We start from the raw sequence: 26,529 nt of genomic DNA on the forward strand, positions 1-26,529 counted from the left end.
GGGTGTGGAGGGCGGCGCGGCGCTAAGGGTCGGCTGGAGCCCAGCCTCGCGCCGCCGAGACGCCCGGATGGCCCTGAAGGGGAAGGGGCGGCCCCGAGTCGGCGGCGGGAGGGAGCTCCGCCCCCGGCCCGGTATAAGTGCTGGGCCTGGCCCCCCGCGCCCGCGGCGGCGGCTGCGGAGGCGCGAGCTGGCGAAGGGGCTCCCGGCACGGCTTTGACGGCCTGTTGAGCCTCCCGCCCGCTTTCATAAGGCTTTTCCTTTCCAACTTCAGCTACAGTGTTAGCTAAGTTTGGAAAGAAGACAAAAAGAAGACCCCGTTTTTCTTTTGTTCTTTGCCAGAGTCGTTGGGGTCTTTTTGTAAAAGTTTTTGTATTTTTAGCGGCGCTGCCTACGGTTCCTTGCACTCCTCTTTCCAACAAGCACCTTGGCAAGAGCAGCAAGAGTAGCAGCAGAGGAGCCAGCGAGGGGCGCCTAGTGTCATGACCAGGGCAAGAGATCAAAACCGCCAGGGAGGATGCTGTGGTGAGTTGTGTTGACTGTGCGCATGGGGTGCAAACACAGTCTGGGCACTGGAGACAAGACGAAGGTTGGGGGTATGTGGTTCAGCAGTTAACCAAAGTGCTTTGTAGCTCTGTTGACTCATATTTGGGTGGGAGTAGAAGAAAAGGATTTCAAGGTGTGGGAAAAGGTGCTCGCACACAGGTAGGGATGAAGTGGGCTGGACGTTTGGATCGCCTGTGTAAAAACAATATGGAGTTAAAAAATGTTGAAACAACAGTCTTTCTTCACTCTCTAGGAAGTTATGCAGTTATTGACCAATAGGTCATGCTGAGTGACAGTTAAGTAAACTCAATTCCTAGGTGACTTGGTAAAATGTACGTGGCTTCTCCCGCAAAAATAGTTTTTAATACTCATGTTTTAATAAAAGCAATGATTAAGCATTTTTACCTTAGCTCACTTAAATGACTAAATACGTTTATCTTTACCCGTGTGGGGTTTTGCAGGATCCTTAGCAAACTACCTGACCTCTGCAAAATTCCTTCTCTACCTTGGTCACTCTCTTTCTACCTGGGTAAGTGAGAATCTACTGTAATTCTTACAGCAAATGTTGCATAATTTCTTATTTCCTTTCATTTGGGCCAATTGCATTAAATCAACTTCCACTTTTGTTATATGTTAAATCATCCAAATACATATTCTTTAACAAAAGAAGTTATATTGACCAAGATATTTTTCCATGAGTGTTAATAAATGCTATTTTATTATTGTGTTATCATATTTTATAGAGATTGACAAATACCCGAGACAGTGTTAACAAGGACAAGAATTTACATCTTTTATAAATTGTATGTTGCATTACTACGCTTAGTAAATGGTGTATCTGCTCCTAAGAAATGTCTTATATACCTTATGTTCTCTTACATTTTAAGATATTGCTCTGTTTTTTTCTTTTGCTAAAATTTAGTTCCAGTATGTTGCACTGTGAAAATGCAGTAGAATGATGGAGTCAATTGTAATTATTGGCTAATAACAGCATTCTAAGACTATTTTAAATATAAATGACTCCGAGAAGAGATATCTAAGTGACAAAAAAATTCTGGTCTTTAAAAATCTTATTTGCAATTAGGGATGTAGGTGCCATCTTAGGCTTTCTTAAAAACTATTATCCAATGCACTAAATTGTCTTAAAATCAGCAACGGAGTCATAATTCTTCTTTTGACTTCTGTGGTCTTGGTAGAGTCTTAGTGTTCTTGTGGGCCTGGGTTCCTTCATCAAAAAAAACCAAAACAACACAAAATAAAGAATCTCAGAAGGATGCTAGACGTGTGTTTAATTGATGATGTTTAGAATCTTTAAAATTAACAATTGCTCCTATTGTTTAAAAGCAATAATATTGGATATATTCTGTTCATGCTTCATGTATGATATTTAATTAAAAAGAACCATAAGTAAGAAGAGCAAATTTTGAGAGAAAAATTGTTGAATATAAATTTTTTTTAAGTTGGAAACTTTTAGTGGATCATCCTTAAGACATGAATGCAAACTTTTGTATGAGGATATCTGTACACCATGCCCCTGAGAAATTATTAAACTACTTTATCAGCTGTCTAAAAAATAGCATTTCATAGATAGCTCTTCAGAAAAGCAAGGTCTGGTCTTCCCAGAGGCTTAGACAGCCATGACTCTGCAAATATATGTAAACAAAGTGTAATTGGAGTGAGTTTGTTTCAATTCTAATAGCCAGTGATTCTAAGTAGAAACCTATTGAAATTGCCCTTAATAAATCTAAACTGAAAGTTTTTTCTTTCCAATTTAATAATATGTTTAAAAAGGCCAGTAAAAAAACGGTGAAAATACAATTTGGAGTTCTAATCTTTTGGTCAGGACCTCCCTAGCTCTTAGAGGAGAAGGTGCCTCACTTCCAAATACTGATTATGTTTAAATTTAAGTGAACTTTGCTCCTCATAGGTTTGGAGGTCAGAATTGCCAAAAATTGCTCAGATTATGGTTGTTCCAGGAGGATTTTTTGTCACGTAAATTAAAAGTCTGACAAGAAAAGTGACAGATGTTTACCCCAACCCTAGAGTAAGTAGAGCAAGGAGAGTTCTTAGGGGAACATTGGACTAAAAAAACAAACAAAAAAATGTAAGGTTTTGTGGACTTTATTTCTGTTCACCGGAAAGGAACATAAAGGAGGAATGCTTTCCAACTCTAGATATTTGCACCTTTTGGGTTTTATCTCCTGTTTGGCACTTTGCCTAATTTTAATTAGAAAAAATATGGATGCCTATGTATATGTATTTCAGAATACATAAATATTAGAATCTCTGTCTATTCCCCTGCCAACCCTGCCAAATCATGGTTTCTTATTGACCATAGTGGCATTAGGATAGAAGGGTAGGTTTGTGTGGGGGTGAATGTTTTTGACTGATTTCTGCCTTCATTTCTATCTGCCAGTGGATCAGTACATTTTTCTGTATACTACCAGAATACAAAGTAGTGTAAGACATGGATCCTGTCATCAAGGAGCCTAAAATATATATCTTATATAGTTCACAGAGTTAGGCAGCGGAAAAGGAGGGGCGGTAGGCAATTGCTTACATCTTCTGTCATTATCCCACGGACTGTCATTCTGAATGCCCCGAACTTCTGCATGCATCAGGCCTCCCTCCATCACTTCATACAAAACACCACCTCCCAACCCCATCCTGCTTTATTTTTCATCTTAGCACTTACCGTCACCTGACCTATTATCGATTTGGTTTTGGTCTGGCATGTGAGGTTCATGAAACCGTGAGCCTTGATTTTTGTTCACTGCTGAAGTTCCAGTGTCTGCAACTGCATTTTGTACACAGAAGCCTCACAATAAATATTAAGTGGATTAATGACCATGATGTTCATTCACAGAAATTCAGTCGGTGTTCTGCTCTCAGTCAAGTGCAACTAGAGAGAAATGTAAACAACTCATCAAAGTATGGTGAGAGGATATGGGACGGCAGGAAATGGACATAAGGAAGGAATGGGTGGGCTGGGGTTGAATTTATTCATCATTTACTTAGACTCTACCCAATTCTTGGGCTTTTGTGAACTTAGAATGTTTCTTCTTAAAGTCTAAATCCTTTTGAAATTTGGGTAACTAGAGTAATTTTATTTCTCTCCATCAAGGATATGGCATACCATATAGAGAAGAGAAAACCTTAATTTTAGCACTTTTTTTGATAGTCTGCTCTAGAGGAATCTAAAGCAAATTCTTTGGGAAAAAGATAGGAATGGGGAAAAAAGAAAGAAGCAACAATATTAAAATAGTATATCTTACTTTTATGTTAAGAAGGAAAATTCATCACTGAGGTAAATTATTATGGAAACTATTTATGTGCCTTTTCCCTGGGAGCTATCCAGAGGAATGGAGATTAGGAGAAAATACCTCCCCTCTTTCCATCCATTCTCTTCTAACCAAATCTAAATTTGCTTTCATGTTAAATATTGAGGAAATACTTAATTTGCCATTCTTATTAACATTTATATTTATTATTGATAATATATAAACTTGTCTTTTTATTAGTGTCAAACAAATTATATGATTTCATATATTTTTAATCACTTAGTACTTCATATTTGAATCTTATCCAATTTCTACTTATTTAAGTGGGATAACTTCCTATGACTTACTTATCAAAGCACACTTAAAGAAATAATCTGTGTCAGAAATACTAATGATGGTATTTTTTTAAAAGATTTATTTATTTATTTATTTCTCTCCCCTTCCCCCCCCAACCCTGTTTGTCTGTTCTCTCCGTCCATTTGCTGCGTGTTCTTTTTGTCCGCTTCTGTTGTTAGCAGCACAGGAATCTGTGTTTCTTTTTGTTGCATCATCTTGTTGTGTCAGTTCTCCGTGTGTGCGGCTCCATACCTGGGCAGGCTGAACTTCCTTTCACGCTGGGTGGCTCTCCTTATGGGTGCACTTCTTACGCATGGGGCTCCCCTACGCCAGGGACACCCCTTTGTGGCACGGCACTCCTTGCGCGCATCGGCACTGCGCATGGGCCAGCTCCACACAGGTCAAGGAGGCCTGGGGTTTGAACTGCGGACCTCCCATGTGGTAGACAGATGCCCTAACCACTGGGCCAAGTCCACTGCCCCTAATGATGGTATTGATAGTCTTCAGACTTCTTGAACATTCATGGAATAAATCTAATGTACCAGAACACCATAGTTGATATATCAGCCTAGATTTTTGCCCACTGTTCTATATTTATTCATTCACAACTGGGATGTGTTGTCTATCCTCTCCTTTGTTGATTCCACAAATATTTATTGTCCTTACTCTTGGCCATGCACTGTGTAGTGTTGAGGGTGTAGCAAGTTCCAGAGTTCACATTCCAGACAATCAAGTGAGAATCAGTCTTTCAAGCCTGGTGCTAATGAGTTCCATTGTTTCTTTCGTTTGTTTTAATGTTTACTCGACCACATCCACCCCATCTTCCATGGTCTAATCTCATGTTATATTTGGATTGTGGCTCAAAATTACGTTCCTGATCTTCTACAAGTTTTCTCAGTGTCAGCATTATTAACATTTAGAGCCAGAAAATTGTTGTGGGGGCTGGCCTGTCCATCCTAGGATGTTTCACATCATCACTGGCCTCTATCCACTTAATTCCAGTAGCACCCCTGTTGTTGGGACAATTCAAAATGACTCCAGACATTGCCAAATTATCCCTTGCAGAGGAGTGTAAAATCACTCCTGGATGATAACTACTAGTCGACATTGAGCTTATTGTATACGATTGCTAGCATGCACCTATTTTAGTTTTTAGTGCATAATATTGTCTTGGTTTTATTAAATTTTAAAATTGTTTGACATATCAAGACAATAATTTGAATCTGATATATTAAATTTATCAGGAAGATGTTAACAGACTTTGGAAAGAAGTAGGAGTTTAAGAACTTCCACATCAAATTAACTCTGTAAAGAATCCAGTCTGGGAATTTAGTTTCCTGTAGTGATTGCCAAGAATAGATTATGAAAGAACATTATTGCCCTTCCTGATGTTAACCTCAGACACCAGGGATGGAGCCTAAAATCTCTTGATAATTTCCTTTATAGATTTCTTATTCATCAGTTTACCTGGTTCATTGAAATCTTCTGTAAAATTTATACCTCATCTTCCAGTAATGAATTCCAAAATTCTCTGCTTACTCTGGAGTCTATGTGGAGAAACAATCTTTCCATTCAAAATCCACCTCTATTAAAATATTAAGATATCTACTTGGTTATTCATTTAATTTTATTTCTAATTTCATGCTCTGCCCTAATTTGTCCTTATTGAATTTGTCTTTCTGATTGCTCTGCTGTATTTTGACTTTGGAATTTATTTGTGAAATAGAGTACAGGTTTTAGTACATTCAACGTAAAAGAAACTTTAGAAATTGCATAGTTCGTGCCTGTCATTCTATAGATTGGAAAACTGATTTTTTATTGACCTCCAGGGCATACTAATGTTTGTGAACTATACAGTCATTTAGTTCTGGATCAGTAGAAAACTACATTATGTCTCCCTAAATCAGGCTAGGCAATTCCAGGCCCAGGTAGAAACATGGCACACAAAGAACAGGTTTTGTCTCAAAAAACCTTTGAGCCTAGAAACTACACTTTTTTTCCTAGAAAAATAAGGAGTGTGTTTCATTACTATCATGGATTTTAGAGTTTACTTAGTAAATTGGGTATTTTACATAGTGCCAGGATGAAGTTTGAACACTGAACCAGGACTGAATTCATTGAGAAATTTTTTACTTTGAAAATGTCATCTTGTAGCTGAAAAGTGCTCTTTTGATCAGGAGGCAACTTCCTGAGTGTAATGAACTAGAAATGAAAACATTTCATCAAAACATTTTCTCTTCTCTTCTTATTTCAAGGGAGATCGAATGTGGCACTTTGCAGTGTCTGTCTTTCTAGTAGAGCTCTATGGGAACAGCCTCCTCTTGACTGCAGTGTACGGGCTGGTGGTGGCAGGGTCTGTTCTGATCCTGGGAGCCATCATTGGCGATTGGGTGGATAAGAATGCCAGACTTAAAGGTGAGTGTTGCTGTACCTAAGCCCTTGTATGCAAGGGACTATTGCCTGAGCTTCCTCTATAATTGAAGGAAAGGCCAAATCGAGAGAAAGGTCAATGACAAGAAGTCAGTATGACTAACCCAGAAAGTGACATGCTTGCCCAGTCTGAGGGACGGGGTGCTCAGTGGTACCACCTCTGCCTCTGAGAGCCTACGGCTGTGCAAAGTCAGGATGCCAGGACATTTGAATTAATGAATTTTTTGGTATCTTTTGCTGCTCATAAATTCCAGGTGTTAATGATTAACACCATAGCACTTTTCTGGGAACCATGTTAAACATTAAAGTTTGCTTAACCCTGGCTTCCTTCTTAACCACTACTTGCACCAGAGTGCTTTAGTATAGGGGTTCTTAACCTTTTTTTGTTCTGTGGACCCCTTTGCCAGTCAGGTGAAAACCATGGACCCCTTACTAAGTCCACACTATACTGTGTATTATTTAATAAATAAATCACACCTACACCAACATGTCCCCACAAGACTAATGTGTTTATGAATTTCAGTTCAAGCCCATGGACCCCTTGTAAGAACCCCTGCTTTAGTATGATGTTCCTGGGATGGCTTTAACATCTGTCCTCTGGGTTTTCATGTAGTGGTGTGTAGAGGAGAATTTAAAACTATAGATTCAAGGGAGGATATGTAGTCTGGATGACAGAGAGCTAAACTTTTTTCGGGAAAAGAAGAAATAATTAACATTTATTCTAGAGCATTAATACTGAGATCGTTCAGTTTTATACAAAAAAGTAAGAAAGCTATTGAGCAAGTCACTATCCATAATATAAGACGATGTGAATAATCATTCAGGGCAAAATTTTCCCAAATTGCCCAGTTGACAGTTCCAAGATCTGGCTGTGTTTGTCTTAGGGAAAGACTGATGTGCTAGAGTTTCTTTCAGTGCAGGATGACTGCTCCTGGATGTAGAGCAGTCTGAATTATGAAATTCTAGGATTTGATGCCATTAGAAAAATTGTTAAGATGAACATTTTTCTGTTTTGAGAATTGATAGACCAGAACACATACAGAAAATGGTCTGTAGTCTAGTAAAAATAAATCCTAGTTATTTAGATCATTATACCCAGGAACATGGGTGTACATGCATATACCTTTAGCCTTGTGACTGTTAGGCATTTATGATTGTTGAGCACTATATAGGTTAAGAAAGAGTCTTGAGTTGAATGAGGAAGAGTGGTAGGATACACTCTTCCACTTATCCTATGTTATCAATTCATGTGTCACCTCCATGAGAAATTTTCCCTGATGTCTTATATTCCTCTCTGTTCTCATGAAACTTTTGTTAATACTTCTGCTATTGCACTTATACTTTGATAATTATCTTCTCGTATATCTCTCTCCTACACTGATCTGAGGACTCCTGTTAGCTAAGAACCTCGTTCAGTTGATATTTAATCCTGGGGCAATGAATGAATGATTAACTGAATGCTTTTGTGCATGAATAAATGAATGAATTATATATTGGGATTTTATTTCAAACAGCTTTTAGATAGCAGTTTGTTTCGTTGTGAAGATTTGATATGACCTTCCAATCCAGAATGAGCTTTATTATCCTTGAAAAAAAGACCTGTAATTAGACCTTACATCTAGAACTCGTATTTTTTTTTAAAGATTTATTTTATTTATTTATCCCCCCTTGCCGCTTGCTTGCTGTGTGCTGTGTCCATTTCCTGCATGTTCTCCTTGGTTACATCATCTTGCTGGGCTCAATTGAGCCACATCCACTTCCCTAGGACTCTATATTTTTTTAAGTGTTTTTGTAACTATTTCATTTTAGCACCATAATGATCCTGTGAAATAAAGAAGGCAGATATTACTGTCCTCACCATACTTAGGCACAGGCACTGAAGCACAGAGATGTTAAGTATCTTGCTCTAAATCATCTGCCTAGTAAGTGAGAGAGAAGAGACCACCAGGTGTCCTTACCTGGGGTTCTTCTCTGTCCTTACTTTGGTGCTTTATCCACATGGGTGCCTCATGGTCAGAAAGCTGGCATTTCCTGTGAAGAAAGATGCCTCTTAGAATTTCATAGCAATGGCAAAAAGCATTATATGCCAAGAGAAACACACTGCTGCTTTATTTTTGGCAAATCTTTGTATGTCTTTTCTGTTATCCATGTCATCATATCTTATCAGATTCAGCCTGCCATGTGAGAGATAATGGATTCCATAAACTCCTCCCTAACCTCATACATGTTCTTGTTTTAGCTTAAGCAACAAAAAACTAAGGCATGAATCTTGTTGTGTAATAGTTGCATTTCTGTCAGTCAAATTTTAAGATAATAAACTTAATGAGTTACTGTAACAAATACAGAAAAATTGTGGGTACTTCATCTTTCTTCCTGCAAATTTTACTGGCCTAGTGTGATCTGTTGGGTTATACTGGGAATAGTTTAGGCAAGATTTACTGCAGGAAAGTTTTTTTTCCCCTTGTAGTAATTATGCATGTGCATTAATGTAGTAGAACAGTGATGTGTAGGGAAAAGAAACTGCCCCACAGAAGAGTTTTGGTAAAGTGAACAGTTTGTTTTTCTCTCTGTACAGTGGCCCAGACGTCACTGGTGGTACAGAATGTTTCAGTCATCCTGTGTGGAATCATCCTGATGATGGTTTTCTTACATAAAAATGAGCTTCTGACCATGTACCATGGATGGGTTCTTGTAAGTTTGCATTGAGATACTTGATTGGTGATAATTGAACACTGTAGTGGTAAAAGTTGAAAAATCTCTGAGGCTAGGGCTTTTTTTTTTTTCAATTTAATATTGATCTCTGTATCTACTTTAATATTCCCTACAGTTTCTTTGCCTGTAATAGGCACTCAGTAAGTACTTTTTGAATTTAAGTCTTATACAGTTAGTTTTTAATGATGTTTCTAAGAATTTATTATATTAATAATTTAGCTGTTTTCAGATTAATAGAATCGACCTGTAACTTGTTTGCACTATGTAAAAGATGTTACCTATTATTAGACACAATTATGTTCCTCCAATATTAATTGGTATCTCTCTTTGGGGATATCAACTTCTCATGCTCATTTTATTGATGAAAAACAAAGACAAAGTGAGATTAGTTGATTGCCCAGTGTCATGCAGCAAGACAATGTCTTAAATCCAGGTCTTTTCCTCTTTAACATTCTTTTCATGGGAGATATTGACAGGGAAAATGTTTGAGAAAAAAATCCGCCAATATATTAACATTTTATGATAAACTATTTCACAAAATGTGCACATGATAAGTCAGATAATTTGTGTATGCCACAATTGATATGGATTAAGAAGGTATTATGCCTTTCAACTTGACCACTACTATTTATTATTTCATGTATACAAAGTAAAATGATTTCTTTTATAATTGAAATTAAAACACAAATTTTACAATTATGCCATCAAAGACTTTTTAAACTACTTGTACAGTGAAGTAGGTACAGTGCAGTAAACTATACCACTTAACATTTGAACTTACCTTTTTCTTGTAACTTCTCAGACTTCCTGCTATATCCTGATCATCACTATTGCAAATATTGCAAATTTGGCCAGTACTGCTACTGCAATCACAATCCAAAGGGATTGGATTGTTGTTGTTGCAGGAGAAGACAGAGGCAAATTGGCAGGTAATTTGGTTTTCTCTTTCAACTAAAAGGGTTATTAAGATTTATATTAAATAAATGGTAATAATTGAGGCTATGACTTTTTTGTTGTTGTTGTTCCAGATATTTTTTAAAACAGTAGGTTGAAAGTATGGCTGTTTTTGTTTGTTTGTTTGTTTTTAACTACAAAATCAGTCTTAAATGCAAGGATTTAGCACACTGTTATCAAATGACTTTATAGGATAGTTAACTTCTCTTTTATTCCATGCAGATCTGGCAGATGGAAGAACATCTCTTTTTGGAACACCCTCTCTCTTTTTAAATTATGTTAGCTGTTTCAAATGATAACTTAATACTTAGGACAGTGAGAATATAACATGGGATAAATGCTATACCAGTCATACTGAGGATATCATTTTTCTTCAAAGGAAATGGAAAGAATTCTAGGAGAGACTTTAGTTAATTTCTTCTACTTTAAAGTTGTAATCCATAACATTTATTACATTCTATATGATGCAACATAGTAGGTGCTGTTATGGATACTAAAGTAGAGGACAGAATACAGTTTTGTGGGGTGTTTGTGTTCATTTATAATCCATTGGAAACATATTCAAGTGGCCAAAGACTGAAGAACGCTTTATGAAGCAAAATGTCCAATTATATCACTAGTACGGTAGTCTCAGAATAACCTACCTCACTCAGTATTCTCTACCTACCCTCCGTACAACACACAGACACAAATTGGATTGGTAATTACACAGGGTGAGGGAAGAAGGGCAAATTTACCGTTAGTTAGATCATCAGAATCGACTCTGCTGGTCAGTGAGGAAAGGGTTTCATGGACAAAGTATCCAACCATCCTGACAGATAAGGAAATCATCGCTGACAACTTAAATGATTTATCCCAGGACACAAAGGCAAGATTATGTCTGGGGCTAGCAAGCAACTTTGCTTGACTGGACCATGTGGTTTAAAAAAAGTTAGATGGAAAAGAGATAGTGAGATAAGGGGAGAAAAGTTTATGGAAGGTCTACAAGAGAATTTGCTGGAGTCACTTAGTGGTAGCAGTATTAAAACTGAGACAGAAGTGCTGCCATGATTTTAGAGATCTGTATATGCCTCTGAAAAGTTTAGCACAAGTGAGTTTGTACTACAGGACGGTGATCTTATTGACTTCCTGTGATTATTTCCTAATAGGGCATAATTCCATATCTCCTTTTGTCACATAGAACTATAAAATAAGGCTTTGTCGTTTTTTGTTTTTTGAATAGTTTGTTTTGCTCTTTTTGATTTGCTGTTAAAAGTACACAGTACATGTCCATGATTTAAAATTCAGAAGGTACAAAAGAATATATTTTGAAATATAGGTTGGAATTTGTTGGAATATATTTGCGGGAAAAAGTTGGCTTTTTAAAATGGTTTTCTTTCACTTACCTGAATTTCTTAACTGAACTCATTTTGACTTTTCTAGTTTCCAAAATATATCTGCTTTGATACATTTTGAAAAGTAGCTCTGAAAAAAGAAATTTATCCAGTATCTTTAACTTATTCTAAATAAGTAAATACATACATACATATGTACGCTGTATATATACAAAGGTCCCATATTACTTTTTGGGGTCTTTTTGACTATGAAGTGATGTCCCAGAATATCAACAACAAAAATATGACCGGACATCATTCAGCTTTCCCTCTTTATATTGTTACTGCAAAGTAGAAGATCCTAGGCCAACCAGTTGCTTTTCTTACCTTCTGGAATTTCTCAAGTTTAAGGAAGGAAGGAAGTTGTCTGTTGAACTTGTCCACTCTGTTAGTTTTTAGTATGTGATGCTTATTCACATCCAACCAGCAGTGCAGGTTCACGAACTAGTGATGAGAGGCCTACATGCTGTCATTGCTGAAATTGTAACCGTGCTTCAAAGCAGGATGCAGAAACTTCTTTAGTTCTGAGGCTCAACAAGAGTGCAGTCAGAGAACAGAGAAAATGGAGGGGGATAAAGGAAAAAAATATGTGAGACAGGAAAAAGTACCCCTAGAGGGGACTCCAGCTACTGCCTTGGTTACCTGAATTTTAGGATTGTGTCTCCTTACACAGATATATCTACTACAAATAGGACCAATGTATGTTTTTGCAGGCTGATTTTTAAGGGTTCTGGCAAAGGCCATTAGAAACCCCAAACAGGAGGCTGGGCAGGGAAGATTGAACCTGTGCCTTGTGTTCCTTGTGTGTACATGATTGTGTGTGTATGTTGAGAGAGGGTGAAGGGGAAGTGATGTGGGCATAAAGAATAAAGATTGTGAGCTGGATGCTAATTGCTCCCATTTCCTCATCCCTGTGTTTCTTTATTTCAGAGCAGGTTTTAAAATTGGAAGTTACATCACCGAGGGTAAAGAACAGTAGAAATTTTTCCTGACAAGGTTAAAAAGTTTAGAATTTTGGTGGCATTAGGCCAAAATATAGCTTTTACCCTCCAGTTTGAATAACCTCAGAAAAAAGTATCATTTTTCATATAAAGAGATATTGTTGATTAATCTTAACTAATTTGCCTAGGTACTTAATTTAGTGTTGCTGTTTTTTAAAATTCTCTTGTACCTATAGCCTGTCCAACCTGTTTGAAACTCACTTCCTTTATCTAGCTTTTTTACTCCATCTATTGTTTTACTTCCTTCCTTATTCCCTTTGTGACTCACTCTTTATTAATAACATCAAGGTTTTCTTACCCATCACTCTAAAGGAAAATCTGCTACTAAGCTTAATCAAATGTGGCAGATAAATTTCATGTTTGAGCTCAACTGATTAAAAATTTATTTGCTTTGGGGGTAGCCAAACCCACTAGCTACTGTTTACTATTAATCTTTTTAAAATTATTCTTTTCTTGACATGTACTATCCCCTTTAAAATGGTAAGTTGTTATTTAATGCCATTTTCTAATCTACAGCATAACTGAAAACAATTAAATTGGAATTATATCAGCACACATTTGTGTGCTTTTTTAAAAATAAATACAAATTTGTAAAGAGCATATGTTTGTACTTTCAGAAAACTTGATTCTTTTCTGTCTTGTTAACCAATAAAATGATTAAGTCATTTTTTAAAGATTTATTTTTTATTTATTTCTCCGCTCTTCCTCCCTCCCTCCCCCCAGTTGCCTGCTTTCTGTGTCCATTCACTGTGTGTTCTTCTGTGACTGCTTCTATCCTTATCAGCGGCACTGGGAATCTGTGTTTCTTTTTGTTGCATCATCTTGTGTCAGCTCTCTGTGTGTGCGGTGCCATTCTTGGGCAGGCTGCACTTTCTTTCATGCTGGGTGGCTCTTATGGGGCTCACTCCTTGAGCGTGGGGCTCCCCTACGCGGGGACACCCCTGTGTGGCACGGCACTCCTTGCACGTATCAGCACTGAGTGTGGGCCAGCTCCACATGGGTCAAGGAGGCCTGGGGTTTGAACCGCGGACCTCCCATGTGGTAGGCGGATGCCTTATCCATTGGGCCAAGTCCGCTTCCCTAAGTCATTTCTTTAATTTAATTCATTCTGCTTCAGAAAAATAAAAGCTTTTTATCAATTTAAATAAAATATTTAATTTAAAAATAAAAGTGTTTTTATCAGTATTTCTACTGACACCTAAACATCATTATTTCCAAAGTATAATATTAAAGATAGAGATTGGTGGTGTTGAGAAGCCCCAGTTACACTAGAAAACTGAGGTAGAGAAATAGTAGAGCAACAATTTTAACTAAAATAGCTTTTTTGATGGTATTCTAGGTCTTTCAGTTCCAGTGTATGTTTTCTTCATTTAAGAAACAAATTTTTCTGTAAGAAATTATTCAGTTATTTGGAACAATTTCATAGTCTTCTGTTAGAACAGAATGTGAGTTGGAAATTTATTAGTGGCCCGGGGGAGGGCAGATGGAAGTTAGTGAAGTCTCTGCAAAACTGGCCACATGTCAGATCAATGAAAACTGCCTTTGCCTCTCAAGTGAAAGGTGAAGTGTGTCAAAGTTCTCCTGTTATCAAATATGCATAATATACTCCTAGGACTAATTGGAAGGCAGTTGAGGACCAGGAAGAATTAGAGAAAGAATAAAGGCAATTTCCTGTTAATGGACTTGTTAGTCATGGAATATTGTCCCCTTAAGGTGCCCCAAATGATTGTTAAAGACTTGTCTCATTAACTTCCAGTCTACCCTGTGAGATAGGGAAGAAGAAAGTAGCTCGTTTTTCTCCCCTGGGCTTCAGGACACCATGCTCTCCTGGTTTTCCTCCTCTTTTTCGAGTTCCTCCTCACTGTCTGATCTCTTAACCTTGGTGTGCCCTGGACTCAGTGTGCCACTCTCCTTGCAATAAAAACCACAATGATGATGATTCCCCAAAGTGGCCCATACTTCTTGCCTGAACTCCAGGCTCACATACTCAACTTCCTATTTGATATGGCTTTTTCAGTGTCAGTGGGGCTGTCAAAATCACATCTCCAAAACCAAGTGTCTCTTCTACTCCCAACTTGTTTGTTCTGAATTCTTCTTTCTCTGTAAGTGGCAGCTCTCTCCTTCCAGTTGCTCAGACCAAAAACTTTAGAGTCATCTTTGATTCCTTTCTTTCTCTCACACCCCATATATAATTTGTTAGCAAGTCCTGTTTTTCTACATTTAAAGTATATCCAAAATTTGTTTTCCCCCATTTCCGTTATTACTATCTGTTATCTACCATCTGTTTCCTTGACTACTGCTCCCTTTCCCCTCACCTCACAATCCGTCAACCCAGAAGCCAGAATGCGCCTTTTAAAATGTCAGTTTATGCCACCTTTCTGTTCAAAACCTTCCAAAGTTTTCCTGTCTGATTCAGAGTAAAAGCCAGTGACCACAAGACCACAAGACCCTGCATGATTGGGCCTCTTTTCCCTCATTCGCTGGCCTCATCTCTTTCCTATCCTGTTCCATCCTGTTGGTTCATACTGTCCCGCCCACACTCCAGGCATATTCTTGCTGCCCTAAACTTTGCCTTTCCCTCTGCCTGGAGTTCTCTTTTCGCTGAAACCTACGGGGTATGCTCTGATGGTCCCCTTTTTCAGTGATTCCTTCCCTGACCCCACCTTATTAAAATTTCTCCTTTCTCCTGAGCCCTCTCTTCATCCTTTGTCCTTTTCTTCACCATAGCATTTAATGACCATCTCACATATGCTGTATAATTTATATGCTTGTTGATTTATTATCTTTCTTTTCCCACTAGAATGTAAACTCTATGCATGAAGACCAGAAGAGTTGTTCTTTGTTTTCTACATAGTGCCTAGAATGGTGGCTACATTATAATAGGATTCGATAGATACTTATTGAATAACTAAATGAAATTAGAGTGACCGTATTCATTTTAAGAGATGCTTTAGATCAATTTAGACAATCCCAAAGGAATCATGATTTTTGGGGCAAATTTAGTGTTATTTGATCCAAATAACAAATGCTTACTAGCAATGGTTTGTTTACCCAAAGAGTGCGTTTAGAAATGTAGATTTTAGAAATCAACACTCTTGGTTCATATCTTTGTCATGTAAGTGGGATAGTCTCTCTTTGATAGGTTTGCACACTGATTTTCCTCTTTTGTCTGCCTCAATAGATATGAATGCTACAGTACGAAGGATTGACCAGTTAACCAACATCTTAGCACCCATGGCTGTCGGCCAGATTATGACGTTCGGCTCCCCAGTCATTGGCTGTGGTTTCATTTCGGGATGGAATTTGGTGTCCATGTGTGTGGAGTACTTTCTGCTCTGGAAGGTTTACCAGAAAACCCCTGCTCTAGCTGTGAAAGCTGCTCTTAAAGTAGAGGAAGCTGAATTAAAACAGTTGAATTTTCAGAAAGGTAAACACAGCAAGATATATCAGTCCTTTTATTCTGGCGTTCAGATATTATCTGTTGGTGAAGACCAACACTATTTTGACTTTATATCAGGTTTTCTTAGTGCTGAAGGCCTTTCTCACTTTGGTGAATGAGGCAAAGCCAGAGCTTTGGGGAACAGCTCTGGGTTGAATCTGAAGGGGTTGAAATGGAACCCTTGGCCCTTTTCCTTAATGTGAGCTGTAGACACAGAAGGGCCACTAGCTGGGGGGTGACGGGGCAAAGTTAAGCCATAAGAACAAAAAGAAGAGTTGGGAATAAAGAGAACAAGGTAATTCCTAGGACTCTATGAAGGAGGAGTTACATGGCCATTTTTCAGTAATTTATAAGACAGCAAGAGAGGGTAAGACATGAAGTACTGGGAAAGGTCATGAAAGTAGGCATTTCCCAAGAAGAGAAGTTGGGTTTCTGGGTCAATGGACTCTAAACGGAGCAAAAGAAAAGAGGATGTGTTTTCCTAGACTTAATGACTTTTATATTTTATCTAATGAGTTTTCCTGCTAATGACTTTGATAGGAATATAATTTCTAAAAGGGAGAGAATGAGGGCAATTATATTTTATTTATTTAACATAAGTGCTATTTGGAGATTGTACCTTGGCTGGAATTTTTAGATTATTAGTAAACAAAAAGGCTTATTATAGTATAGTAATCATTATAATAATATAATGATATAGTCAATATAATTATATATTATATAATTTATAATACCCCCCCCCAAATATTATGATTTCTTATTAACAGATACTGAGCCAAAACCCCTGGAGGGAACTCATCTAATGGGTGAGAAAGACCCTAACAACCTTGAGCTTCAACGTGAAGAGGAACCCAGCTGTGCCTCCCAGATGGCTGAGCCCTTCCGCACCTTCCGAGACGGATGGGTCTCCTATTACAACCAGCCCGTGTTCTGGGCTGGCATGGGTCTGGCTTTCCTTTATATGACTGTGCTGGGCTTCGACTGCATTACCACGGGGTACGCCTACACTCAGGGGCTGAGCGGTTCCATCCTCAGTATCTTGATGGGCGCCTCAGCTATTACTGGAATAATGGGAACTGTGGCCTTTACTTGGCTGCGTCGAAAATGTGGTCTGGTTCGGACTGGTCTGATCTCAGGATTTGCACAGCTTTCCTGTTTGATTTTATGTGTGATCTCCGTATTCATGCCTGGAAGTCCCTTGGACTTATCTGTTTCTCCTTTTGAAGATATCCGTTCTAGGTTCATTCAGACAGAGCCACTGTCCACAATTACACCTACAAAAATACCTGAAATCATCTCTACAGCTGAAATGCGAATGTCAAATGGGTCTACTCCTGCTTATATTGACCCAGAGATGAGTCATAAATCTGTGCCCATAGTCTCTGTCAGCCTGCTCTTTGCAGGTGTCATTGCTGCTAGAATCGGTAAGAAATCTTTCTGTATACTGAGAATTCACTAGTACGTGTTCTGAAATATTCCCTTAATGTTAGTTTAAGCAAAGTCTACTTTAAAAATAAATTATGTATAATCCAGCCTTTAATTATGAAATTTTTATTTTATAGTTAAAATAACCATATTTATTTTGTGTGTTTATATATAGACATCTACTTTCTTAAACCATGTTTAGGGCTTAAACATTTCTTCTACATGAATATCTTAGGTATTACTCTTTTAATATAATTTAATTCACTTTAAAAAAAGATATTAGCTATCATAATTAGACTGCCATTTAGTAATTTAGTCTTTACATTGCTATAACTCTACCAAAAGAATTATAGTTCAGAGACTATTTCTGTGGGACAAGGTAAAAACTATAGTGGTCTTAGTTTTGTTTTGTTTTTTTTTCAAAAAAATAAAACAAGGATGGCAGTTAGGAAAAAAATCCTTCAAAGGTCCTCTATAGCTGATATGTATTTATTATATATTTTACCACACAAATGGTTTTATGGCTCGAAAAAATATATAGTGTAAAGACTTCATTACAAAGCAAAAGTTAAGTAATCATTAATAGAGTACTGATGAATTATCTCTGGCTGAATTCTTTCTTGAAATAAAACCATATTTATCTTGTGATATAAAGCACTTTCATTAATTTATCAAAGACATTAATATTGAAGCAAGACAGCTTTATTAGCGGCTTTAGAACCCAAGCAGTAAATGTAATAATGGTTTAAAGTTTCCTTACACTTTAACCACAGTATATTAGTTTCATTCATTTTAGACTTTAAAATGATAGTACTTATAGTAGGATTTATGTTATCTCAGATTTCATAGTTTTGATTTTATAGTATGAATAATCATGGAAAAACAGAATTAAGTTTGTAAATTGAGGTGTAAATAATCATGTCTTAAAGCCATAAATAGTCCCATATTTATTAATGAAAAATAGTTTTCTAAGGCAAGGCTATGATAAAAATACATCTTTAAAAAGTGACTTTAAAGCAGTAGTACCAAAATGAGTATTTTGCATCTGTCATCAGATTTATATCTATAAATATCTGAAATTTACAGTTATATGTTAAAATATAATCTTATGAAAATACCTTTTATTATAGGTCTTTGGTCCTTTGATTTAACTGTGACACAGTTGCTGCAAGAAAATGTAATTGAATCTGAAAGAGGCATTATAAATGGCGTACAGAACTCCATGAACTATCTTCTTGATCTCCTGCATTTCATCATGGTCATCCTGGCTCCAAATCCTGAAGCTTTTGGCTTGCTCGTATTGATTTCAGTCTCCTTTGTGGCTATGGGCCATGTAATGTATTTCAGATTTGCCCAAAAAACTCTGGGCAACCAACTCTTTGTTTGTGGTCCTGATGAAAGAAAGGTCAGGAATAAAAATCAAACTAATGAATCTGTTGTGTAAGACAGTTTAACTGTTGCTATCCCTGTTACTAGATTTTAGAAAGTGCATGTGCTTATTATATACTTTAGAATTCCAATAAGTGACGGGATGTTTCTCTCTGGTTTTACCACAGCTGTGCCTTGAGGGCTAAAAGCTCTTCAAGAAACCTAAGTCAGCAGAAAGGAGCAGATTAATTTCCCTTACATTTAGGGATGAAAAAAAAGAGGAAACAATCTTAAATATGGAAAATATAATGCTAACCCTGAATTTCCCTATTTCTCATGAGTAGATAAAATTTTACATAAAGGGGTGATTAGTCATTTGGATTAACTTATTTTTGGCAGGTATTTATTATCTCTATTAGAATTCTATATGTCAGTTTTCCCTAAAAGTCATTCTTGTTTAAGTCAGTCAAATTTTTTTACATCGTATTTTCATTTGTATTATAAAAACAAATTCTGCTCCACGTATGAAGATCAAAATTTGATAATCAGTATTATCCTTATTGATCCTTTTGCTCTTAAGGTATTTACATGTATGTGGAAAAACTGAACACTTAACTAGAAGTCTCTAATAGAGTTTATGGTTTAATTTGAGAGAGCACTTTCACATTTTTTATCACATAGGGCAAAATATTATAATAAGCATATGTAGCACTTCATAAAATGGCTATCATGTAAGGTGTAGGTAGAAGCAAAGCTGTAAAGTAGACTTATAACACAGTATATGTATAAGAACTTCAGATATGCCAGTAGAACTTCACGTATCTCATGCTAATAGTTTGACCATAGAAACTAGAAGCTAGAAGTCACACAGAATGGTGAAATCTGAATTTAACTCATGCCATTGTCATTAATGATTTACTCTGTCTTAGAATATGAGGGAGGAAGTCTTGAGACTGGCAAGTTAAATGAAGGAAGAAAGACTACACTTGGAAAGGTTTTGTTTTATAAATCAGTTGGTTTACTTTTAACACACTCAAATAGAGCATTTTTACTTCTACTGTTTTGTACCTAGGAGTTATTTTTACATAGTTGTAGAGCAAGAATGTTTGTAAGTGTACCCCTTTCAAATGTCTTTGAGAAGAATGGAGGGAAAAAAACAAAACACTTTTGTATTTGTTTTAAAAAAACCAAAACTGTTTTCCAACTTGCCAGTACCAACATGGTACTTTGCCTTAACTGTTTATGCACTTTCATGGAGACTGCAGTACGTTGCTACGAGCACTTTCTTTGTCCCTGAGGTTTAATCTGTTTCTTCTTTCTACAGTATGATGTAATGATTTGCTATGTTGTAAAATCTTTGTAAAACATTTCTATATAAAAATATTTTAAAATCTTGATGTCTTTTTCCGGAATTGTTTTCCCCAATTGTTTTACTTTGTTTTTGTTACAGGACATCTGTTTTAGATAATGTGGGTTTTTTTTTTCCTAAAGGGGAAGCTTTTAAAGCTACAGTTTCACAATAATTCACATTTTTATTGTTTCTCTTTTCATATTTCTAATTTATGGTGTCAGGATTAAAGTATAATGAACATGAGGCCCATTACTCATTCTTTAACCTTGAAGAAGTCACGTTAAGCTGGATTTTCTGTGAATTGGAGATTATGCTATAAACCTTACTTCACAAATTCCATGATTCATTTGAATAAGATAATACACCTGGACGCACTTTGTGAACTGTAAGATGAGGTAGCAGTAGTAGTAGAGGTTGGACCTGAGTAATAAGTATTGGCTAGAGGACTGCTCATACTTAGAACACAGCCACGTTCTGTATTTGCAGAGATTTACTAAAGACTCCCATCTAGGCCCTGAATTGTGATGTCCTGCGCATGCAGGTTTAACTCAGGCATGGTTGATCAGAGGGTCCTTTCCCCCCTAAAATTGGGAGCTTGGGAACTCTTTGGCATCACTCTCTAGGACTCATGATTCTTGGGCAGACAGTAGATGCTTCTTTTCGGTTTGGCTGCAGTCTTGAACGGGTATCTGCTCCCTCCCACAGGGGTTGAGCTGGGGTTGGAGAGCTGCCCTGAATGTTTACAGCTGTAACTGAAGGCCTGTGACCTTGTAAAAGGAATATAATCATGTTAGCATGGGAAGGTCTCAGCTCCTAAAAGGGCATTTTTCCAGACTGTGGGTCTAGCAAGAGCGGCCCTCTGCAGAAGGAAGGAGCAATGGAGCTGGAGAGGCAAAAGGAATTTTTACAGCTGCAGCTCTTATCTTTGCTGACTACTGCTCAGAACAGAAATACCAGACAGGGAAGGAGAGGAGACTCACTGTTGGTCTGGACAGTCTTTGCTGTTTACTGCTTCAGGGCATAGAAATAGGGCAGAGGTAGGCAATGTGTTTGGGTCTAGGTGTGTTTTCTTAAGAGGGGGCATAAACTCAAGTATCTACAGGATTGATTAGGTAAGTAGACTGGATATAAGAAGTTATTCTTTGATTTTGAAGTGTCATTGCATTTCACAAAACTCTCTCTTAATTTGTTCCCACTTAAAAACAAATTCATTACATTTTTTCATGCTTTTCTCTATTCCATGCAAGCTTCTTATTGTGGTTATTAAGTTGGTTCTTTCAGCGTAGACACCCTTTGTGTGCACATGAGAAAAGGGGAAGTGCTTTTTATTTTAACAAAGACATTTGATCTACATTTCTTTGCCCCTCACCCCTTTAAAATAAAGCAGAGGTACAGGTTTACATAAGAAATTACTTCCCTCTTTATCATAAGACAAAAAGCAGTGCCAATGCCCCGCTAAATGGCATGTGGCATGGGACGTACTGCTGGGGGGAGTGTGGTTAGCTGAAGACAACACCAGCCAACCCCGCAGCTCTAAGCAATCCCCATATGGGAGCATGGGCTCTGGGTTGTCAGGTCTTTTAATTTTTGAAGAGAAGCTGGCAATCTGGAATTTTGGGTGACATCACCAAATCCCTAAATTCTGGCAACCAATTTGAAAATGTGAAAAAACATTTTGACAGTCAAACAATACTTTTATGGGTTCCCTGTGAGTTATGAGCTGCAATTTTTTTTTTACTTTTCTCTAAGGGGATGGTATGTAAACAAAAGAATGGTAGTTGAATAAAGCTAGATAAGTGTAGGAGGAGAGAAGGACTATGTACAAAAATTGCAGAATAAGGAGGACAAGAAAACTGGTAAGCACATTTTTGTAGTGGAAAAAAATGTTAAGCTGTTAGGCATCATTTATTGAAGATCATTTGGGGTCAAAAAATCTATGCATTTAGTATGTGCAATAGTGATGTCAATGAGAATTCCTTTATATTGTGTGCAGTTTACTCCCTGTGTTGTTGGGTTATAGGATAATGATTGTCAAAAAACAAAACAAAACAAAAACAAAAAAACCTTAAAGTTTGTCTAAATTATAAAGATAAGTACACTCCTGTTTTAAAGAGGAAAAAAAGTACAGAATTTTTGGTCAAAATTTCATTATCCTGTCCTACTTTCCAAATCCTCAAAAGTACTCAATTTGAACAGTTTGAAATACAGGTGCAATTTCTTTTTAATGAAAATTTTTTAAACAATTTCTTTTTATATTATCATTTGATTAGTTTATCAAGATGATATCAATTGCTCTATCATCTATATCTATTTCTCTATCATCATTTATCTATCTGTGATCTATCTGTAGATGAAAAGGTTTTTCCCCCCAAAATTCTAAGGACTACAATAAAAGTCATGTTTGCATTAAAATTGCTCATATAGGAATAACAAAATTTAGAACATAGACCAGAGGTAAGTAGTTATACAAATTACCTAGTTAATATATGATTGGATTGAGCAGTAAATTTAGCACTGAAATTCCTTTCAGCCAAGTTGAAAGACAACTGAATTTTACTTTTTTCCCACACAAATGTTACTTCAAACTCTTTATAACTTCAGTTAAACATTGGTCCTTCTTTTATAATGTCTCCTTTCTTCCCTCTTGATCTACCTTTCAGAATAATCTTTTATTGGGTCATTTTTTATTTTACAAGATAGCAATTCAAGAATGAGTTGAAATGTTAGAGTAACCTTGTGACAACATAAATACATTTATCACAAGTCTGAACTGGCTACATTTAGTCATACTAAAAGTTAAATAACTTTTTTCCTTATGTGGAACCTTGTTTACATTTTCCAAGTCCAAAAGGGAGCAACTATTTTATCTAAAGAATGGACAAATGGGAGGTCAAAGTACAAGTAAGTGCTTTTTCCCACATTCTTTACCCTGGCTTTTGTGTAAATTAGCATATATATTTCTATTTGAACATTTTCCTTATTGCATTTTACTAGGAGAAAAAGTATACTGCAAAGTGCCCAAAGTAATAATGTTCAAAATTGCCTTAGAGGATGGTTGTCTTTAATGGACATAAGCACTTATAGTGATGATAATATAAATGCTAACCTAATTTAGTGATGAAGATATAAGAGGATAGATGTTTTATATTAAGCCCTTGTTTTGAAGAATTTAGGATTAATGATCCCTAAGAATCAGGGCATGGGCATAGGCACATATTACATCATACCTAAAGGGATATTTGAGCTCAATGTATATTGATTCTAGAAAGAATAGTTGTCCAGTGATAGATTTAAATTTTACTTAGTACAATGTATTGACAAAATAGATTTTGTCTAAGGTTTTTAAGTGAAAGATACTATAGTGGAGAATGGACTGGGAGAGTGTGTAAACTACAATGTAAACTATAATCCCTGCTGTGTAGCAGTGCACCAAAATGTGTTTATCCAATCAATGAATGTGCCACACTGATGAAAGAATTTGGTGATGTGGGAGGAGTTGGGCGGGGGGTGGAGAGTGGGGCTATATGGGATCCTCTTACATTTTTTAATGTAATATTTTGTATGACCTATGTATCTTTCTAAAAATTTAAAAATCTATCTAAAAAAGGATATAGGAAAAATAAAGCTTTTAACTCTTATACTCTCTATATATGAAAAGATATTATAGTGGAAAGGAACTAACATTTGAACAACTATTTTTTGTCAGCACTTTTTTAATCCTCACCATAACATAGTGCAGTAGATATTAGCCATATCTTATAATTGAGGAAAATGGGTCTTAGAGTAGTGTCATGTACTTACTTACACAGCTAGTAAGTGACAAAACAGAACCTAAAACCACTTCTTTCTGGCTCCAAAAGCTGCCTTTTTTCCACCATACAACATAACTCTAACATGAACTTTCTCTAATGAAAAGTGCTTGAGAATCCTTAATATCATAAAGGGGCCTATTTGTTTATAGAAAACATATTTAAATAACTTACAGTGAAATGAGTATAAATGTATTAACTTACTCATTGAACATGAAGGATTTCTAAATGTTTCCCCCAGAAGCTAAAAATTTCCCGTCATTCTTAACTGTCACACCTATTTTTAAATGTCTTGGTCCTATAATATACTCTGGAGCTTTACTAATATCCAAACGAGATGGTTTAGAAAAATTGTTAGGTGTGTTAGATAGACCTGGGTTCTAATCCCTGGTCTGCAAATTAGTAGCTTTCATACCTTTGGGCAAATTGTTTAACTTCCTTGAGTCTCTGCTCTTCATTTGCACAATGAGGTACCAACACCTCTATCACGGGGAATTGTGGAGATAAGTACTCTTAGCCCAGACCCCTATACAGCTCCTCATAAACAGCATTTCTTATATTCATATGAGATAGGACTGAGGAAATTGTTTTTTCCAACATAATTTATTGTTATCTGAATTATTCTTATACTGCTTTTGAAGCAAATGTGTTGTTTTGGATAAACTATTCTATTCAGTTAAATACACCAATTCATTTTGCCTGTTCATTTTATTCTTCGAAAGTGTCATATTCATTTCGTCTTTGAAAAACAAATAGTTGAGATTTTTATAGTAGGCATTATAAATAACCTCCATGAAAAGAAAACTAGGAGGATTCTCATCACTATTTTTACTTCTAATATCACTTCATAGAAAAGAAGGGAGAGAGAAAGGGACAGAGGAAGAAATGAAGGAAGTATAGGAGGGAGGAGGGGATTAATAAACATGTGTTTTTAAGTCAAGGATAGTCAAGAAAAACATGTTTAAAAACTTCCCACCCATGCATGCAGTACAACTGACAGTGATGACATTTGCAAATGGGTGACTAATGACAGAGAACGGTTTATCTGGAGTAGGCTAACGCTCATAGCAGGGTGTGGGCACCCTAGAGCAAAACCCTCCTGTTCTGACATTGGGATTGGAAGCCCAACTGCATTTGTGCTTTTTGCCCATGTGACTTAAAGGAGTCTACCCATTGATATGAACTGTCCACATAAACAGAATTTTCCCCACCAGGGTGATAATTATTGAGAAAACACACACACACACACACAAACACCTATTTGACTACAGAAGAAAGTCACATGAGCTACTTGAATTCATCAATCTAGTTTTCCTTTCATAAATATGACTGGTAACCAATGATAACTAGATATTTAGGGAAAACCATCAGCACCAAGTAGTAGAACCAAGATGAACAAACAAAGCAATAGGTCGAAGAAAACAGATAATTCAGTGAGAAAACAATTTTTAAAAATATTCTAGTTAATGTCCTCAAATATTATCTGTAAAATAAGGACAAGGTTTTAAGTGAAAAAAAAGAACAAGAAAAAATGATTGGAAATTCAAACTATGATTGCCACCCCCCCCACCCCAATAATAGCAAGGCTGACTTAAAAGTAGAGCAAAAAGACAAAGACATAGAAACTATGAGTGAAAAAAATACATAACCTAGAAGATTAGTCCAGGATGACAAACATCTTTCTGTTGAGAAAGTAAATAAGAGGTAGCAGGAAAATGGAGGAGACATATTGAAGAAGGAGGAGACAGAAGAAAAATTCTCTGAGCTGAGGGACCTCATTTCTGTTTTCAGATTCAGAGGGCCCTCGAACACAAGACAGGAAGAATGAGAAAAAACCCACACCAAGATATAATCTTACTAAAATTTAGCATAATAAGGCCCAAGAGAAGGTCCTAAAAGTATATGGGGTGGTGGGGGGGGGAGGTTACCTACAAAGTCTATGTAATGATGAAGGATAAAATAGACCGACATAAGGTTGCTCATCAGATACATTGGAATCTAGAAGACAATGAAGTAATGCCATCAGACTTCTAAAAGAAAATGGCTTTGAATTTAAAATTTTATGCCCAAAGTATCATTAAGTATGACACAGGAAAAATAAAGAGTTTTTAGAAATGGAAAAATTCCAAGTTTACTATGCACAGATCTGCTCTGGAAGCATTACTCAAAACGTGCATTAGTGAAAACTAAAAAGGTAGTCCAAAAGAAGGGAAAGCCTCAGACTCAGAAACAAAACAAAGGTATCAGACTCAGAATCTTACCCAAGGAAACAATGAAATGGCTTCCCTATAGGACACATATGTAGCAGGCCTAAAGAGCAGTTTGTCCAATTAGAACATGAGCATGAGGGCTCTAATAATGTCATCAAGAAGAAATTGAATTGTGTTTGGCATATATTATTATTAAGAAGCAAGATTATCTCAGTTATATGAGAAAGAGTCCATATATTTCTTCACTAACAGGGAAAAAAGGCAACTAGAAACTTAAGGGAAAAACCAAAAACTTGT

At 36.7% G+C, this 26,529-nt stretch overlaps 1 protein-coding gene across 1 annotated transcript; it reads left to right on the forward strand.

Moving 5' to 3' along the window:
- The first annotated feature begins 26 nt into the window (after window positions 1-26).
- Window positions 27-20,259, forward strand: SLC40A1 (solute carrier family 40 member 1). The gene is made up of 8 exons (XM_004452535.4): window positions 27-522; window positions 1,005-1,072; window positions 6,416-6,575; window positions 9,166-9,281; window positions 10,105-10,231; window positions 15,812-16,057; window positions 16,837-17,493; window positions 18,625-20,259. The coding sequence occupies exons 1-8, from the start codon at window positions 480-482 to the stop codon at window positions 18,936-18,938; spliced, it is 1,731 nt and encodes a 576-aa protein (XP_004452592.1). The 5' UTR covers window positions 27-479; the 3' UTR covers window positions 18,939-20,259.
- The last annotated feature ends 6,270 nt before the right edge of the window (window positions 20,260-26,529 follow it).

Source organism: Dasypus novemcinctus, chromosome 7 (genome assembly GCF_030445035.2).
Source record: "Dasypus novemcinctus isolate mDasNov1 chromosome 7, mDasNov1.1.hap2, whole genome shotgun sequence".
In the NCBI taxonomy this organism is placed as follows: Eukaryota; Metazoa; Chordata; class Mammalia; order Cingulata; family Dasypodidae; genus Dasypus; species Dasypus novemcinctus.

Bases quoted from the DNA above. Each gene is read 5' to 3' on its own strand.
- SLC40A1 (XM_004452535.4), top strand. From the start codon at position 480: ATGACCAGGGCAAGAGATCAAAACCGCCAGGGAGGATGCTGTG. The intron at 1,073-6,415 runs GTAAGTGAGAAT...TCTTATTTCAAG, and splicing joins GTCACTCTCTTTCTACCTGG to GGAGATCGAATGTGGCACTT. The intron at 17,494-18,624 runs GTAAGAAATCTT...CTTTTATTATAG, and splicing joins TGTCATTGCTGCTAGAATCG to GTCTTTGGTCCTTTGATTTA.